The sequence below is a fragment of the Helianthus annuus genome, chromosome 13 (assembly GCF_002127325.2).
Source record: "Helianthus annuus cultivar XRQ/B chromosome 13, HanXRQr2.0-SUNRISE, whole genome shotgun sequence".
In the NCBI taxonomy this organism is placed as follows: domain Eukaryota; kingdom Viridiplantae; phylum Streptophyta; class Magnoliopsida; order Asterales; family Asteraceae; genus Helianthus; species Helianthus annuus.
Window position 1 is genome coordinate 38,126,329 of NC_035445.2, and position 19,899 is coordinate 38,146,227.

A 19,899-nucleotide genomic window follows, 5' to 3' on the forward strand; every position below is an offset into this window, starting at 1 on the left:
TTATGACACCTGAAAGTTGGGTGGTTTTCATATCTGAAAGAAAAGGAAACTCATGTGATTGACAAGATTAAGCAACCGTCAAATGATATGATATGTCTATTCTCAAAAGTTTCTTAAAACAATGCCATGTTCGGGCATCGTCATCTTTGTCATGCAAATGTTAAAAACTTAACTCGATTGGCTAAATATGAATTAGCTTGATATACCAATTCACTATTCAATAGATCCATATCAATCAAGAACATATTTACCTTCATCGATATGGTACACTGGCTAAATCATCATTATACATTATACATTATACATTATAAACAATTCATAACATAATAAATAAATTATACAATTAAACTTAGTGATGAAAATTGGCTAATTTATATCATAACAACATATTATTTTTTTTAATAAACTTTATGTATCATAAATTTATTATATCTTATGAAATAACAACATTTAAAATAAAAAATCTATATCGAGTGAAACAATTATTAGTTTTTACAAATTATTCGAATTTATTTTCAACTTTATTCTGTAATTTTGTTATTTCCTGGCTGCTCATTGATTTCTTGGACGTCTGTCCTCATCCTCCTGTGGAATCTCACCTCCCTTGGAATTTTGGTGGGTACTCAACGACACTAATTCATCTTCAGCTTTTTTCACCTACTCATTTCATTTTATTAATTTAAATTTTAATAATAACCCAAAACAATTCAAATAAATATGTTTCAAGTACAAAGTTGGAGCGCAAAAAAAAACCTATACAAACTTTCAACACATATTACATATATTTCTAACGTTTATCACATATTTTGAATGTTTATCAAATTCACATTTTCTTTGAGTGATGTATCATAAAAAATAATATGTTGTTTATCACATATTTCGAATGTTTATCAAATTCACATATTTCATAAGTATTCAACCTAAATTTAATATTTTTATTTTATTTAAAGTTGGATACTATTTTGGGTTAATATTATTTTAGGACAAAACCAACACTTTTAATTTTGGGTTCTCTTCCACAAGCCAACTTTAATATTAACTTTTAATATATTTAAAGTGTTTAAGTTAGTCTCATTTTTGGGTTTAATTTTTTAGGGCATAACCGATACTGTTCATTTTTAAATTTTCTAAATCGCTTAGTATAAATTGATACAGATGGAAATTCTGTCGCATCCTCGCAAAAACCATGTGTTGAATCCCTTGCTAGTTCTTATTAATGAGTTTACTAGAACTCAATATATATAAACTGAAAGTTCCGGGTCTAGTGGGTTTAGACGAAAGTTTGAATAAGATAAAGCTAATTCGGTAGAAATCTCGTAAGAATAAGTAAAATTAGAAACTTTCGTTCATACCGAAAAAGCATACATCATTTTACAAGACTTATCAAATTCTAACACATGACACCTATAAATAGACATAAGGTTTGGGACGGACTAGGCTTGTCCGTGCGGATGAGCTTGTTCGTGCAGATGAGTCTCACCCTTACGAATTAGTCTCGTCCTCTACAGAGTGTCATGTATTCTAATCTCTCACACAACTACACAATATTCAACACACGTTTTATCTAGTCTATTCATACAGTGACGGACATACACAATATGTATTAATATAAACTAAAAATAAATTTTTAACAAATTAATATACACATTATAATTATAATAATAATTACAATTTGTAATTATAATATTTAAAGCTGGTAAATGTGATTTAAATATATTTAAGAAACTAGCTAGCTAGTTAGGTAAATCTTATTAAGAGAGGACCCTAATGACGACAGATCTCTCTCGAAGACCTCAGGAGGAGGAATGGCAAGAACAACAAGGAAGACAGAAGCGACAAGGGAAGAGCAATGGGAATTCCATCGGAGAGCCATCAGTAGGGTTTGGCGGAAGATCAGAACAAGTAACCAAATTCTTTGTGTCTAACCTACTAGAAAACTGTTGTAGGAATGGGATGAAGAAGGTGTTTGGAGACTTTGGGTATATTGTGGGGGCGTATATCGGCAAAGAAGAAAAGACAAGCAAGGGAACTGTTTTGGGTTCGTATCTTTTAAAGATGTTCGTGACAAAGACGATTTAGAAAAGCAGATGAAGGGTCTAAAATTGGGGAACTACAAGGTTCGTCCGAATATCGCTAGGTTTGCGAATGAACACTTAATGGAGGAACAGACGGTTAATCAAGACGTTAGACGGAAACCGGTTGAGAATAGGGGGAAGGAAGGACCAAACTTTGATGCTCAATTTAACATTGGCGAATCTGCCCAACCTGCCATGTCATCAAGTTCTCAGCCGACTTGGGATGCATTATTCAATCAAAGAGATAGAGAGCAGAAACAGGAGGTAGGGGTAGTGGTTCCTTCGGAAATTAAAGTGTTGGATCACTTTTATGGCAAAGCTTTGGCAGGCAGAACGGTACATTTCCAAACCATACACTCATTAAAAGATATACTAATAGATGGCGAGGTAGGGGGTCTGGTCGTTCATTACATTGAAGGGTTGTATGTGTTGCTCGCGTTTGATGAAGGGGCGGCGACAAAAAAGATGTTGCTTAATGCTAATTCCTGGATAACTTGGTTTATGATGCTGGATATATGGGTTGGGCAGTCTCTTCCATATGAAAGGATTGCTTGGATTAAAGTGCATGGGGTACCGCTGCATCTTACAGCAAGTTCATTCTTTAACTTGATAGGAGAACGGTTTGGAAAAGTGGTTCATGAATCACAGATTCATTGGAATGACGGTGATTTATCGGTGGATTGTATTGTCATAACAACGCGAGATGGAAAGGAGGTAAAATATGAGGTTAAAATTGTATGGGCTAACAAAGGGTATATAGTGTGGGTGGCAGAAGAAAAAAGGGATTGGTGCCCTGATTGCGTCAGCAAAATTGAAGTTAAAAAGAAGGAGGTTGATAGAAGTGATTCGGGTAGCGGGCCACCTAACGCAAAGGAGACCGATGTTAATGTTGATGGGGTTTCTGTTCAGGCAAGGAAGGAGTCTAATATCCTTTGGAAATTGATTCCTGACAAAGGAGAAGGGGAATCTGGGAATTTGAACGATTCGCATGGCGGGTCGGACATTGAGCAGTCCAACCGATTTTTCCATAGGGATGGAGAAAATGCTAACGATTTTTTTATTGTAGGAAATAAAGCTCAGAACATTCTTTAGGGGGGGGCACAACTGTACTTTTTCAAGGCAAATGAACACTCTGCTAAAAACAAAGAAGTAAAAAAAAAAAGTAAAACAAATGTGCAAAAAGACTAGGGCCCAGTCAAAGGAGAGTTCATTTGCTTAAAAGCCCAGGAAGCAAAAACGGGCCAGAGTTGATGATCCATTTGGGCTTGATGTTTTGCTAGGCCTGAAAACAAACTCAAGTCCAGAAGATAATTATGATTCTTTGAACCAGATGTCTTCTGGTCCGGTTATTAACAAAGAGAAACAAGGACACAATGAATCTGAGAGTGTGTTTACGTTAGCTTATTTTGGAACAACTTTTAACTTATTGACTTATAAAAGTTAATAAGTTGTTTTATAGTGTTTGGATAACAAGTTGAAAAGGAGTTTTTGCGTGTTAAGATGTTGAAAAGGAGATGTTAGTTTCTGTGACTTCTCAAAAACATTGAAAAGGATATGAAAGACTTGATGCGGAGAACTCTGAGCAGATTCATTCAGAGGGTGGGGGTTTACTCCACCAATGGAAGAGGTTAGAGAGATAGTTAAAGTGAATGATTCGGTTACGGAGATAGCTTTGGAAAAAGAAACAGTATATGGCCACTTTTAAATTAGGGGCTATTGTTGGAGTCAATAAGGGTATGATTTAGGATTCTATTGGTACAGAAGGTATTGACGTGGGGGAATTATGAACTTCTTGTCTATAAACTTAATAGGGATTGGGGGATCCAGGAAGGAAACCTGAATGTATTAGGTAGATTAAAAGGGATGAGGGTATTGATTTTATATGTATATAGGAGACCCAGTTTGCAGACCTTTCGAATTTCAATTTTTCTTATTAGTAGAGCAAATCAAAATTTGAGTTTGATTATGTAAATATCATTGGGAGATCGGGTGTGTTGGTTAGTCTTAGTGACCCAAATCGATTGGAGTTGCAGAACATTACAAAGGATCATTATATCTTGATGGTTAAAGAAATTCTAAAAGGGTTTGGTCAGGAGATAAATATTATCAATATTTATGCTCCGCAAGGCTTACCTGAAAAAGGAATTTATGGGAAAAGATTGCAAATTTGAAAGTCTTCAATTCTGGTTTGCTCGTGAGGCCAGGGATTTCAATGATTTTATTCATAGTTCCGGCCTCTTAGAGTTCGCCCTTAAAGTTAAGAGGTTTACTTACTGTACCGGAAATAAGATGAGTAACATTGACCGTTTTCTTTGTTGTTAAGCATTTGTTAATGAATGGCCTAACGCCAGTTATCAAGTTCTTCACAATTACACTCTGACCATTTCCTAGTTTTGCTTATAACGGGAGATGTAAACTTTGGCCCACGGCCTTTTCGGTTTTTTAATTCTTGGTTGGACCGCCTTGACTTTGAAGACGTGGTTCGAAGGGCGAGCCAAAGTGACGAGATGTATGGGCCTCCCGATGTTGTTCTTATGGGTAATTTGAAAGAGATTTGGGAAGGGATTAAGGAATGGTGGAAAGAAACGTGAAAGAAAGAAGGGGAGGAAGAGGCTACTTACAAGGCTGAATTAGAGCAAATAGACCTAGAATTAGAATCTAGGGATTTAACTAAGAAAGAACAATGGGTGATATCGGAATGTACAAAGAATATTTTGGAATTGGAGTATAGAAGGGCGGAAAATTTAGGCAAAGATCCAGGGTTAGGTGGGCGGAAAAAGACGATGATAATACAACCTTTTTCATGGGTTTATTAATAATCGAAGGTCTAATACTTGCATTCTGGGTATTGAGGTGAATGGTAGTTGGGTATGCAAGCCTAAACTCATAAAAAAGGAAGTCTTTTGTTTCTTTTGAAACAGAGTCAAAGAGAGTTACAAGGAGAGACCTGCTCTACTATGTCCATGCATTAAAAGATTAAGCGAAAAGGAGGCCAAAGAGCTGGATGTTCGGTTCTCCAAGGAAGAGATTAAAGGTGCGGTCTTTGATTATGTAGGAGACCGGGCCCCGAGTCCTGATGATTTTAACTTCAGGTTTGTTAAGCGTTTTTGGGACTTGTTTGAGGAAGATTTCATAAAAATTTTGGATAGGTTTCATGGGTGCGGGGAGATTTCCATCCGATGTAGCTCTTCATTTATATCTCATATCCCAAAAAATAATGATCCAACAAGTCTTAATGATTATAGACCCATTAATTTGGTGGGAATAATCAACAAGACGATTTCTAAAATCTTAGCTAATCGGTTAAAATAAGTGATTGGCTCGGTTATTTCCAACACCCAGTCGGCTTTTCTTAAAGATAGATATATACTAGAAGGCCCTTTTATGGTAAATGAAATTATGTCTTGGCTTAAAAAGAAAACGGATAAAGCTTTTGTTTTCAAAATTGATTTCGAAAACGCATATGCGAACGTAAATTGGAATTTTGTAAAAGGGTCACCCACTTTTTATGTGCTTCGGTCTGAAAATTAACATTCAAAAATCGAGTATTTTTGGGTGTAGGATCACTAATAGTGAGTTGGCCTATTTTCCTTCTATCTTAGGATGTCAACGGAGTAGTGTGCCTTTTTCATACTTGGGGCTAACTGTTGGGGCCAATATTAACAATTGGAGTCAAGTGGTGCATATTTTTAATGCTCGGCTTTTGGTTTGGAAGGCAAAGACTTTGTCTATTGTGGGAGAGTTACACTTATAGGTCAGTTATGGAAAGTTTGCCGAACTATTATTTTTCGCTCTATAGAGCCCCCGTAGCGATTATTTCTATTCTTGAAGCCAAGATGAAACAGTTCTTGTGGGGAGGATCTAATGAAGTGTCCAAGATGCATTGGGTAGCATGGGATAAGGTTGCTCTCCTGAAGGATAAAGGCTGTCTTGGTTTAAATAGATTGCGTGATATCAACACCTCGCTTCTCATGAAGTGGGCTTGGTGGTATGTGACAGAAAATGGTACGTTATGGAAGCGGGTTATAGATGGGTTGCATTGGAAAAGATCCGGAGCTCCATTTCTTCCGGTTAACAATGGTAGAGCTAGTTTGTGGAAGAATATTGTCAAGGTGGCAGAGCAACCCGTTTTTGGTGGCAACACTATACAGAACCTTATTAAGGCTAAATGTGGAAATGGTAAAAACATACGGTTTTGGGGTTATGTTTGGACTAAGAACAGTCCCTTGATGCTCAGGTATGCAAAGCTTTTTGATTTAGAGAAAAACAAAGGTTGTTCGGTTTTTGATAGGGTTAGATGGACTGATATGGGGATTGAGTAGCAATGGAATTGGAGAAGAAATCATTCTTGTGTTGAAGAGATGGAGGAATGAGAATCATGTTTTCAATTAGTTGTTGCAGCCGGTAGAATGGAGGGTTTCAATAAATGGGAATGGGGTGGAGATACTTCAGGATATTTTTCGGTTAAGTCGGTTAAACCGCTGTCGGGTCTTCATATCGACACCAGTAATGTGTTTGTGCATGAATGGTGCAAATGGATTCCTTTAAAATGTTATGTTTTTATTTAGTGTGCAGCGATGGAAAGGAATCCTACTTCAGTCGGTCTCAACAACCGGAATATTCAAGTGGAATCTACGTTATGTCCCTTATGCGAGCTCGGTATGGAAACGGCAGATCATTTGTTTTCATCTTGTGCGGTGGCTGCAATGGTCTGGCAAAGCATCAGCAATTAATTGGTGTTCACCTCCTTTTCTTGTTTTTTTTTCAATTAGGGATGTGGTTAAATGGCACAATCACAATAGGTTGGGAGCTCGGGAGAAGGAAGTGATGCAAGGGATAGTGATTATCGCTTGCTGGAGGATATGGAAGGCCAGAAATGATAAGGTTTATAATGGTAAAGATTGCAAAATTGAAGAAATAATAGGAGATATTAAAGCACTCGGTTTTTTATGGTATGCTCATAGGTCCAAATTCAAATTTACAGAGTGGTTAAAATGGTGTAAATTTTCATTTGTATGGTTGAGGTTTGGTGCTGACTTCTCTGTTGTGAGTGTCCGCTGTTGTTGCGTTTTGGTTTGGGTTGTTTATAAAATTCGTCTTTCAAAAAAAAAAAAAAGCTAGCTAGTTAGTTAGGTAAAACAGCTTGATTAAATTTATTATTAAAGTTTTGTTTAGAATTGACTATTAATTCAACGTACATATAATTCGTCCTATACGTGAAACAGAAAATTTAATAAAGCTAAGTGGGGCTAGCTTATTTGGTAGAGTTTTTTACGTCTTAGTAGGAGGTATTGGATTCAATCTCAAGCAAGTATGATTTATAAAGTTTTGTTTAGAATTGACTAATAATTCAACGTACACAAAATTCGTCCTATACGTGAAACAGAAAATTTAATAAAGCTAAGTGGGGCTAGCTCATTTGGTAGAGTTTTTTACGTCTTAGTAGAAGGTATTGGGTTCAATCTCAAGCAAGTATGATTTATTTATAAATATAGAAGTTTGAGAGAGTAACATTCGCCATTAAAAAAATAAATATTAATCTTGCTTATTTTCTGGAAACTGTAACGATTGTCCCGACGACCTCATATTTTTTGTAACAGACATGCGTAAAAGTGAATAATTCGAATTTTCTTCTCTTTCTTCATTGTATCTTGTTGGTATTTCTTCAATTAAATATTTTTACTATATTATAACAGATTTCATAAGACCTTTTTAAATTTTAAATATAATAATACGTATGATCACTTAAGTTTTAATACTTAAATGTATATGTTAAATTTGTATACTCAATTCAATTTTAATTTCTATTCTTGGTTTTCTGCAGTTTGGGCTGTTCCCTTTTTTATCTCTTTGGGCTGGGCTGCTGTCTTGGGCCGCTATCTAAAAGGAGGGCTGCTAGGGTTTGAGTTTGCTCTGGATATCTATTTATTGGCTGCTTGCTAAGGGTTCCAGCACAACACAACGCGATTGCTTTTGTTCTTGTCGAGAAATCCTTCTAATTGTTTCTTCTCAAAAGGCTCTCTTGGGTTACTAAAGCTTTTATCTTTTAGTTTATATTTGCAGAGGTGTTCCTCTATAATAACCTTCTGTTACAAAAAAGCTTTGTCTAAAACTCTTGAGGTTAAACCTTTGATTGTAAGTAAGTTTCAGATTATATTAAAGAAGGATTGTTTTTTTTAGTTTTTTTACATGGTATCAGAGCTTGTGCTCTTGATAATCGATTTGATTTAACAAAAGGAAAAAAAAAACAAAAAACAAATAATCCTCATTCGAGTAAGGTTCCTGTACACTGTTGTGATCAGGTTGTTCTTAAAGAAACGCAAAAAAACCTTTGAAATCGAATTGAGGTGTTGATTTTGTTTTCGTTTATATTGTCAGGTTTTATATTGATTTTAATATCAGTCAATTGGGTGTGGATTAATACCAACAGTAGTCTTGTGGTATTGAAAACCCAAAGATTGATTATTTATATTTAAATCAATAGACTTGAGGTGTTGGGTTTAATCCAACTCAGTTTCATTACTAAGAGTTTTTTGTTCATTCAAGACTGTGTGATCTTGGGAAGAAAAGCTAAAAGTAAGTTGGATCTGTTTGTCTCTCTCACTGTAAGTTCTCTCAAACCTTCCTAACCAGTAGCAAGTCCCTTCTCCGGTGAGCTCCTGTGACAGACAGGGGTAAACTGCCCACCGGTTGTTAATACTTGGACTATAGGCAGGGTTTTCTTGTGATATTTGCTGGCTTTCTAATCTCAGTGTTGTGGTTATCTGGTTTTTTGTTTGCTTCCGCTCTCTGTCTTAGATATCGTGTTACAGATCTTTAAAAATGAATGATAAATCAGGTGAAACTAAAAATAATAATGAGATTGTTAGTGGTAAATTTGACTTTGGTGATCCTCTTTTTTTACACGCTAGTGATACCAGTACTTTATCCATTGTTAATGTGAAACTTAAGGGTACCGAAAATTATATGGTGTGGGCTAATTCTATGGAACTTGCTCTGCGTGTTAAAAATAAAATGGGATTTGTCGATGGGTCATGTTTAAAACCTTCTGATAATGATGTTTTATCAAACCAATGGGATAGATGTAACTCTGTAGTCCTGTCTTGGATTTTAAATTCTATCTCGGACGAACTTTATTTGGGTCAGATTTACTCAAGAGTTGCATCAGAAGTGTGGCAAGAATTGAAAGAAACATATTGTAAGGTTGATGGTTCTATAATTTTTAATCTTCATCAAAAGATTTCAACTATTAGTCAAAATGGGTCTCCAATTTCAGATTATTATCACAAACTAAATTCTTTATGGAAACAATTTGATACTCTGGCATGTCTACCTACATGTACTTGTAGTGCTTCAAAAAGTGTTTCTGATTTTAATCAAAATATAATATTAATGCAGTTTTTGATGGGTCTTGATGAGGTCTATCAACCAATTAGATCTAATCTTTTAACAAGGGACCCATTACCAACCGTAAAATCTGCTTTTGCTATTATTTCTAGTGAAGAATCACATAGAACTATTCAATCTGGTAAATCTCAGCCAACTGCTTTTGCAACTAAAGTCAATGAGTATAAGAAAAAAAACACTAAAGGTCTGTTTTTGAAATGCACACACTGCAACAAAAATGGCCATAGCGTTGACAGATGTTTGAACTAGTAGGTTATCCATCAAACTATAAAAGAAAAGAAGCAACTCCTAAGAGTAATGGCTCCATCATAGACAAAAATGGTTCTAATGTTTCGTCTAGCTTACCATTTTCCACAGAGCAAATTTCTAAGTTGATGGCATTGATTAATGAGAAATCTTCTCCTGATGCAAATGCTAATATGTCAGGTATGAATCAAAACTGTTATAGCGAGTCAAGTAGCTTTGGTCATTGGAGTTGTTCCAATGCAGTGTTTAACTGGTTTGCTTCTAGATCTACAACTTCTAATAACCTAAAAGATGGTTGGATAATTGATTCCGGAGCAAACCAACACATGTCTCTGTCTGATAAGAATATGTATAATTGTGTGGATGTTACTCATTTGAATCTTACGGTTGGGCATCCTAATGGAACTAAAGCTAAAATAACTAAGATAGGAGATTTAAAACTTTCTCCAAATGTGATTTTAAATGATGTGTTATTTGTTCCTGAATACTCTGTTAACTTGCTTTCTGTGCACAAACTATCTAGAGATAGTAAGTTGAATTGCTTGTTTACAGAATTTAATTGTTATATTCAGGACTTAAAGCAAAAGAAAACAATGATGATTGGTAAACAGTTAGATGGTTTGTATTATTTTGAAGACAACACTCAAGGTGAACATTCATGTAATAATGTGTGTATGTCTAGTAGTGTTTCTAGAAATCTATGGCACTCTAGACTTGGTCATCCCTCAGACCAGGTTTTAAGAGTGCTAAAAGAGGATCTCGCATTTAGTGATGTGTCTGATGATCTCCCATGTGAAACGTGTCACATGGCTAAACAAACCAGATCCCCATTTCCGTTAAGCGATCATGTTTCAACAAGTTTAGGTGATCTAATTCATCTAGACTTGTGGGGACCCTTTAGAATCCAAAGCAAAGAGGGTTTTAAGTATTTTCTTACCATTGTAGATGATTTTTCTAGAGCTACTTGCTATATTTATTAAAATATAAAGATGAAGTCTATACAAATCTTGAAAGTTTTATAAAACTGTTAAGTACTCAGTTTTCAAAAAATGTTAAATGTTTCAGATCGGATAACGGTACTGAATTTATTAATAATAAAGTAGAAGAATTGTTTAGAACAAATGGGATTGTTCATCAGACTTCGTGTGTTCACACTCCACAACAAAATGGAATTGTGGAAAGGAAACACAGACACCTCTTAAATGTTGCTAGAGCTCTCATGTTTCAATCTGGTATACCTTTAAAAATGTGGACTGAATGTGTTTTAACCGCTGCTTATCTAATAAACAGGACCCCGTCATCTGTTCTATCCGGAAAATCGCCATACGAAAAGTTATTTAATGAAAAACCTCCTCTTTTACATCTTAGAAATTTTGGTTGTTTATGCTTCTCCACTGTGTTAACTCCAGATAATAAATTTGATTATAGAGCTGTGAAATGTGTGCTAATTGGTTATTCTGAAGATAAAAAAGGCTACAAGTTAATGGATTTTGAAACTAAAGAAGTTTTCTTTTCAAGAGATGTTAAATTTTATGAAACTGTTTTTCCTCTTAAAACCAAAACGCTGGGAACCACAGTGGATCAAAATATAGGAGAATTAAACACCAAAAATTTCTTTGATTTTTTCTTTGATGTTCAAAATGAAACCTTTGAACATCAACCACCCGATGATGAGGAGAGGACAGTTGAAGGTGAAGGCAGTGGCTGTCAACCTTCTGGTAACATTGATAGTGCTGCTAGAATGGACGGATGCCCAGCAACATCTGATGAAACCAGGTCAGAGAAGACTGGTACTTCTCCTGAGGGTGATATGAATTCAACTTCTGAATTTACTAATGTTAGAAAGTCTGGTAGAACGGTAAACGTACCTAGTAAATTTAATGATTTTGTAATTGAGGGTAAGGTTAAATATGGTTTAGAAAAAACTGTAAGTTATTCAAAATTGTCTGCTGAAAATAAGTGTTTTGTGTCTGAACTAAATAAAATGTGTGAACCAACATCGTATAAAGAAGCTTGTTTGGACCCAAATTGGGTTAGGGCTATGAATGAGGAGATGGAGGCTCTAAATAGAAATAATACCTGGATTATAACAGATTTGCCTGAAAATAGAAAACCGATAGGTTGTAAATGGATATATAAAATTAAATATAGGTCAAATGGCGAGATAGAAAGGTATAAGGCTAGGCTTGTTGCAAAAGGATTCAATCAAAGGGAAGGTCTTGACTTTGATGAGACTTTTTCACCGGTTGTAAAAATGGTAACTGTTAGATGTTTAATAAGTCTTGCTGTTCAAAATTCTTGGCCCTTGTACCAACTTGATGTCAATAATGCGTTCTTGTATGGTGAAATGTCTGAAGATGTGTATATGGATATTCCCGAGGGGTATGTTGAAATAGGTTCTAATAAGGTATGCAAGCTTGTTAAGTCTTTATATGGATTAAAGCAGGCACCTAGAAAATGGAACGAAAAATTAACTTCTACCTTAATTGAAATGGGATTTGAACAAAGTAAAAATGATTATTCCTTGTTCATTAAAAGTAAAAATAATGTGTTTGTTTCGTTGCTTGTTTATGTTGATGATATCGTAGTTACCGGTAATGACGAGAATGAAATAAATTTAGTCAAGACTGAGCTAAGTCAAAAATTTATGATAAAGGATCTAGGAAAGTTAAAATACTTTCTTGGCATTGAGGTTATTGAGTCTGAGTTGGGTATTTGCCTGTCTCAAAGGAAATATTGTATTGACTTGATTGATGAGTTTGGGCTGTTAGGTAGTAAACCCGTCTTTAACCCTATTGAACAAAATGTAGTTGTTACAGATTTGGTCAATAGTAAGAGTTCGGACTTTGAATTAACAAATATAACTAATTATCAAAAGTTAATAGGAAAACTGATTTATCTAACCTTGACCAGACCTGATATATCTTATGCCGTACATTGTTTAAGCCAATTTATGCATAAACCTTTAAATTCTCATTTTAAAATTGCCTTAAGATTGTTGAGGTATTTGAAAAGCTCTCCAGGAAAAGGAATTATCTTTAGTAAAAGCGATAGTTTTGAGTTGAAAGGATATGTGGACTCGGACTGGGGAAAATGTCTTTCTACCAGACGGAGTGTCACAGGGTATTGTGTGTACCTCGGCAATTGTCTTGTCTCTTGGAAAAGCAAGAAACAAAACATTGTTTCCCGATCCTCGGCTGAAGCTGAATTTCGAGCCATGAATGTGGCTGGGTGTGAGATTATATATATATTGAAAATTTTGGAAGACCTTAAACTAAAACCCTCTCTTCCGGTAAAAATGTTTTGTGATAATAGTGCGGCTATTCAAATAGCTGCTAATCCTGTCTTTCATGACAGGACGAAGCACTTTGAGATTGATCTTTACTTTTTAAGAGAAAAGGTAGCAGCTGGTGTTTTTAAAATTATTAAAATTGGGACTGAACATCAACCAGCAGATTTGTTTACAAAAGGATTGAATATAACACAGCACAACTATTTATGTAAAAAACTCCAGCTGTTAGATTTATTTGGGAATTGAATTGGGAGGGGATGTTAAATTTGTATACTCAATTCAATTCTAATTTCTATTCTTGGTTTTCTGCAGTTTGGGCTGTTCCCTTTTTTATCTCCTTGGGCTGGGCTGCTGTCTTGGGCCGCTATCTAAAAGGAGGGCTGCTAGGGTTTGAGTTTGCTCTGGATATCTATTTATTGGCTGCTTGCTAAGGGTTCCAGCACAACACAACGCGACTGTTCATTGCTTTTGTTCTTGTCGAGAAATCCTTCTAATTGTTTCTTCTCAAAAGGCTCTCTTGGGTTACTAAAGCTTTTATCTTTTAGTTTATATTTGCAGAGGTGTTCCTCTATAATAACCTTCTGTTACAAAAAAGCTTTGTCTAAAACTCTTGAGGTTAAACCTTTGATTGTAAGTAAGTTTCAGATTATATTAAAGAAGGATTGTTTTTTTTAGTTTTTTTACAGTATATGTTAAAAGAAAAAAATTACACCATAAAAAATTGCATTTCACTTCACTTCACGCTCTAGTTTTTTGTTTTGTTTTTTATTTTTGTATAGGGCAAAAAAACGCCCTATTTTCCATTACATAGGGCATTATAGGGCATTATTTTTGAAAAAAAATTAGTGGGGCATTATATATAAAACACCTAACATGGTTTGTGGAATGGTTGACTGGGTTTGACCCACCAATGAGAAAATAGTTTGCTTTTTTTTTTAATGATTGGAAGGGGCATTATCAGGTATTATTTCCACTACGCCACTTTTACAATAACGCCCCATACTGACTGGACTGACACGTGTCAAATAATGCCCCATGGTATGGGCATTATTTTGTTTAACCACTACACATGGTCTTAGTTTAATATAGTTTTTTTGCATTTCCCTTCACTTCACTTCACACCATAAAAAATTCCATTTCACTTTACCATAATATAGTATTTGTTAATTATTAACTCTATATAATATAGTATTTGTTAATGATTTACTCTAATCAATTTTATCACCTGATTCAATTAATCAACAATCGAAATGTATTCTTATTGTTTTTAAATAAGATAAGATTTGTACTGTTTTTAAATAAGATAAGGTTTGTATTGAATCTTAACTTTTGTAACCATCACTAAGAATCATTTAACACTAACTTAACATTGAGTAGATCACAAGGAAAATTTGGCACACACACGGAAATATATACATGCTTTAAAAAATCGAAATGTTTTTTTATTGTTTTTAAATAAGATAAGGTTTCTACTGAATCTTAATTTTTGTAACCATAACTAGGAATTATTTAACACTAACTTAACATTGAGTAGATCACAAGGAAAATTTGGGAGACACACCGAAATATATACATGCTTTAAAAAAAAAAAAAAAAGAAACTAACCTTGCCGATAAATTTATATGCCAGGATAGCAATCTTAGCGAGTCCTTCGACTATTTTGTCTACAAACACCAATTTTTTCTTGAGTTGGCTATCATTTGGAAGGTTGTCGGTAATGCTATCAATCACTTTATCTGCGTTTTCTGCAATATTTGCTATAGCTTTTACTGCTTGTTTGGACGTCTCTATCTTTGCATCCACTTTATCTGCATATTATCAGTTCAATTAAAATTGTATTGTTTTTAATGTGAATTGAATGTAAACACAATTAAAAAAAATTGAAGTTTGGAGGTTTTGTTTGCTTACTTTTAAGTAGAAGCAATGAACCCCATTTATGGGTGATAAAAGGTAAAACGAATGTTAGGAGAATCCACACAATCCAATTTCTCCTGCAAAAACGAAAAAGATGTGTAATTATATATAACTAGTAATATGACCCGCGGGCGATGCGCTGCGGGCCCGTTGCAAAATCAAATTGATTAGTTTAAGCGTTATGTTATGCGTTAATCATATGAAAACACGCGTTTTCAAGTATTTGATTTAACTCAACTTAACCCGTTGCGGTTAGATCAAAAGGTAAAGTAGATTAAATTTATATTGTACAATGATAACGTATTATATGTGACCTGACTCACACATAGGAAAAGTACAAGAAAAACATAAAACGTGTATAAAGGAAAAACCAACATGAGTAATCAAAAGAGATTAATTTGAGCTTTTATAAAAGAAAAAACACCAAATGACAAAAGAAAACATATTAGGTAAACATGAGAGAGTTTTGCAAAGTTAAAGGACCAAAGTCGTGACTCATTAGGTGTAAGACGTAACATAATATTACTTTTACCCGTCGCGAGTTGCAACGGAGTCGAAACGCAAAGAAACTTTAATTCATATCGTCGAATGAAACGTAGTATATTTGACCCCACTCGGTTTGGAGCTAAATTTACGTTAAAATGTAGACCGACCAAAAACATTTATAAAATAAGTACCGAAACGTATTATATTTAACCTGACTCATTTCAAAAAAAAAAATTACGTCGAAAATTATATTTAACCTGACTCAGTTCTAAAAAAATACGTCGAAACATTGAACAACTTGAATTTATATACCTACGTACCTAAAAATACATACACAATCATACGCTTATCAATATAATGAATCAAACACGTATCTTATCCCATGCATAATTTATTTTTGATACAATATATTGTAAATATTGGACAAAAATACTATGGCCAAACGCCCCTTATATTGAAGTAAAATGCAGGAAAAAGGAGACATGAAAAAGCATCTAACATTTAACTTTTAATATTATATGTATATGAATGTCGGTGGCCAATGCCACCGACTTTATCATTTAAGATAGTATGAAATATATTGTACAACTACCAAATAAAGAAGATTAATTGATTGTAAAATATGATATTTGTCATTAACTTTCAAATTATAATTAAACCTAAATATATATAAAGTAATGTAAAAACACACAAAAAAAAAATCCAAAGAGACAATCAAAATATTAGTAATTTTAAGTGAAGAAAACCGAAAGTAGTGTAAAGACTTTACTACGACACAATAAGATAATTATTTGATTAAATTATATACTGTTCTATCTCTCGATATATTTTTTCAACAAAAGTATAAGTGGTCTTACGATTCTCGTTATCCTCGAATTAAAAGTTTTATATCAAACATATGTGGTGTGATAAAACCTAAAAAGTTAATAAGTTCATGTGTTGAGTTATCACATATGTGGTGTGATAAAACCTAAAAAGTTAATAATTTCATGAGTTGAGTTATAATACAAAGTATTTAAAAATAAGAAAGGTAAGAAGTCATCAAAGAGTGACAAGTGTCTTAGGAGGAACTAAATGGAAAGGGTAATTTTGTCTACAAGAGAAAAGAGAATATGCACATGCAAGTCACATGTTATTTCCCCCCCAATTTTTAAACACCCGTAAGTTTTTTATACATCATTTGTTTTTAAAAAAAATTATACCATAAAATCGAGCGTTTTTATCTTTAATATGAGTACCGTATTGTTATATTATTCAAAAAAAATTCAAAACCCAGTTGCATATTACACAATGGACATGATGTAAAACACAATGTACAGTAGATCAAAAACACAATCAATGACAACATATAAAGACACAATAGACAACATACTAAAACACAATGACCATAACGTATAACACAATGGCGATAACATATAACACAATAAGTATCAGACTAAATAAAAACACAATTGATGACAACAGATAAAAGACACAATGAATGACAACAGATAAAAGACACAATGGAGAGCAGATGAAGAAACAATGGAAAACAAACTAAAAACACAATACACAACAAATTAAAACACAATGAACAAAGATAATAAAAAAAATTGAACAAATTATTAAAACACAATGGACAACATATTAAAACACAATGAATAACATATTAAATACAATGACCTGAACTAATAACACAGTTTATAGAAAACCCAGATATAACACCATCTTCATTGTGTCATTTATTGTGTTATAGGTTCTTATAAAAACGCAATGGATAGAACCCAAATTAAAATTGTGTTATAGGTTTTGATAATAACACAATGTATAGAAACTCTATTGACCAAAACCGAGTTAAAAGACACAATGACATGAACCTTTAACACAATGCAAAAAAAACCTAGTAAAAATGAAATTTTTTATTTTATTTTTATATGATAATATGGTACTCATATTAAAGATAAAAAAACGCTTGTTATTATGTTGATTTTTTTTTTAAATTTCTTATGAAAAAGTTATGGACGTTTTAAATCGATGGGGGAATTGGCATGTGTCTTGCATGTGGAGAGAGAAAATCTATAAATATAGGATTCCCTTTATGCCCTTTTATCATCTTCTTTTCCCTACAACTAATCTCAACCCTTCAAATCTAAGATCAATGAACTAGAATCCTTCTTACCCTTCTAATTTATTTTATCCTTTATATTTGATCCTAACTCATAAGTTGATATATTCTACTTTTGAGTTCTCTAGGAAATTTACGTAACGCGTAAGTCTCTTTTTATCTACATACCCAAATGGCCGATGAAACCATGTGGAAGAAACTCAGAAACAACATATAACTGATTCAAATGGATTCTACTTTTTTGATCGAATATAAAATAGATTGAAAAATCTTACAAAGACCCCAAAGGAGATCCAGAAGGAAGAGGAGATGCTTCAGGTGGAGGATCAACGTTGTTGTGTCTCACAAACGTCGTCGTCTGCTGATTCTTCCACAAGCCCAAGTTTATGCAACTTTTACCAAGCAAAGTCCATGCATATTCTTTGGTTTTCAAGAAAGGTGCTTTCGAACTATGCTTAATAGACAAATGTTCGTTGTTCGGTTTGGAAATAGGCATAAAATCAACACTGATGAATCTTGAAGACATTTCTTGGCGGGTTCTTTTTTATGGTTTTCTTGAAGATTGAAACACTTCTATATCATAAATAGATATATGTTTTTTTCGAAATGCAAACTTCATTAACCACATATAAATAGATATATGTGCCTGTGTGTTTGAAGACTAGAAAATGGAAAATTGTATTAAAATGGAGTTGTTGAAGTTAATGGTTACGTACATGTTTATATTGTACCAATAGTGGCCCACTGTACTTCATGGTGTGAATACACCGATTTTAAACAAAATTTAAATGTAAATAAAAGTATAGACCAAACAATAAAAATAACACGAATAAAAAAAACCTAAAACTAAAATATTAGAAGAACTAAGTTACAGACCGTGTTACACACGGTTTAACAAATAAACACTCTGAATTACTTTTAGAACTTGTAAGAATAACCATATATGTGTATATTAATTGTTTTTGGAACTTGTAAGGAAGAGCATACATGTGTACATAACAGAATATGCACATTATGGTTCCAAAAAAGAAGTTTTAAATTAAAATTCATAGCTTATAAACTTAAATGCTACTCATTTATAGTAGTAAACATATAGCTTGTAAACCAATGCAAATATAAAGTAGTGACACTTCACTAGTACACAAGGCTAGTATTAGTAGTGGGAAAGAATGAAACCAATGAAACAATGAAACCAAGAGATACCTTTATTGGGAAAGAATCCACCAAGTTTTTTTTTATTGTCAACTAGAACCTTTTATTACTTCAACAAATAGCCATCAAAGCAAGGTGTTATGAAGGCCACAGTACATGAAACAAGAAACAACAATACCTTTAAACATTAATACTAAACATTCTCTATTCACTCCAAGTTATACTTGAATGCCTCGATTTCTTCTATATCCATTCAAACGATCTTTCCTTTATTTCTTCAACGACTTTGTACTCGTTAATGGCCGCTTCTGTTTAAATATTTCTTGTTCCTTGCATTCCAGATGCTCCGTAGTGTTTGCGAGAATACGACATGGATTATTTTTTTCCGGTTAGCCGATACCTACATATTATTTATACTCTAAATTATTTCTTTGACCAAATCCAACTGTTGGTTTGTTGGCTGCATTGTCCACCAGAGAACCTGCCTCCAAATCCCTTTTGCGATATGACATCTTGCTAATATATGTTCTGAATCCTCCACGGACACTCCACACATGCTGTAGTTTACATCTTGTAACGGTACACCCCTGTTCATTAATGCTAATGCCGATGGTATCTTTCCTTCCTTGCGTGCCATATAAATAAATTTATATTGGGAGTTACTGTTTTGTTCCACCAGAATCATTCCATGTTATTGTATCACCTCCTTCACAGTGAAGTCTTGTTCTTTTCAACTATTCCATTTCCACCTATCCTTTTGTCCCGATACATTTGTTGATACATTTGGTGTATCAACAGCGGTTCAGCTAACATCTGCTGATACGTTTGTTGTACCAGCATCTGTTGGGTGGATTGGTGATGGTGGTGGATGAGTAATTGGTGGTGTAGAGAAAATGACCATGGCAGAGGTTTGGCTAACAACTGCTGAAACAACTGGTGTATCAGCAGTAATTTGACTAACATCTGTTGATAAATTTGTTGTACCAGCATCTGTTGGGTGGATTGGTGATGGTGGTGGTGAAGCTTTCTTTTACTTCTTTAGTGGTGGTTGTTGTGGTGAAGGTTCGGCTTTAAGTTCAGAGGTTTTGGGTTCAATAGTGGTTATGGGTTTAGCAGAAGATATAATTTTAGTAGGTTCAGCAGAGGTTTTAGGAGGGATGGTGATTGGCTGTCTTACATTTCTTGAAGACTTCCTCCTTTGTGAAGTGCCAATATTCTCCTTT

At 34.0% G+C, this 19,899-nt stretch overlaps 1 protein-coding gene across 1 annotated transcript; it reads right to left on the minus strand.

Moving 5' to 3' along the window:
• Nucleotides 1-389: 389 nt before the first annotated feature.
• On the minus strand, nt 390-18,074 carry LOC110900706. Its single transcript, XM_022147576.2, has 4 exons — nt 17,800-18,074; nt 14,929-15,011; nt 14,626-14,828; nt 390-657 (listed from the first exon to the last, which is right to left on the minus strand). Exons 1-4 carry the CDS (start codon nt 18,048-18,050, stop codon nt 553-555), a joined length of 642 nt encoding a protein of 213 aa, XP_022003268.2. The 5' UTR covers nt 18,051-18,074; the 3' UTR covers nt 390-552.
• Nucleotides 18,075-19,899: the final 1,825 nt, after the last annotated feature.

Coding starts and splice junctions, on each gene's coding strand:
- LOC110900706 (XM_022147576.2), bottom strand. CDS start 18,050: ATGTCTTCAAGATTCATCAGTGTTGATTTTATGCCTATTTCCAAACCG. Junction 15,012..17,799: donor GGATCTCCTTTGGGGTCTTT/GTAAGATTTTTC, acceptor TCGTTTTTGCAG/GAGAAATTGGATTGTGTGGA. Junction 658..14,625: donor CATATAAATTTATCGGCAAG/GTTAGTTTCTTT, acceptor TGAAATGAGTAG/GTGAAAAAAGCTGAAGATGA.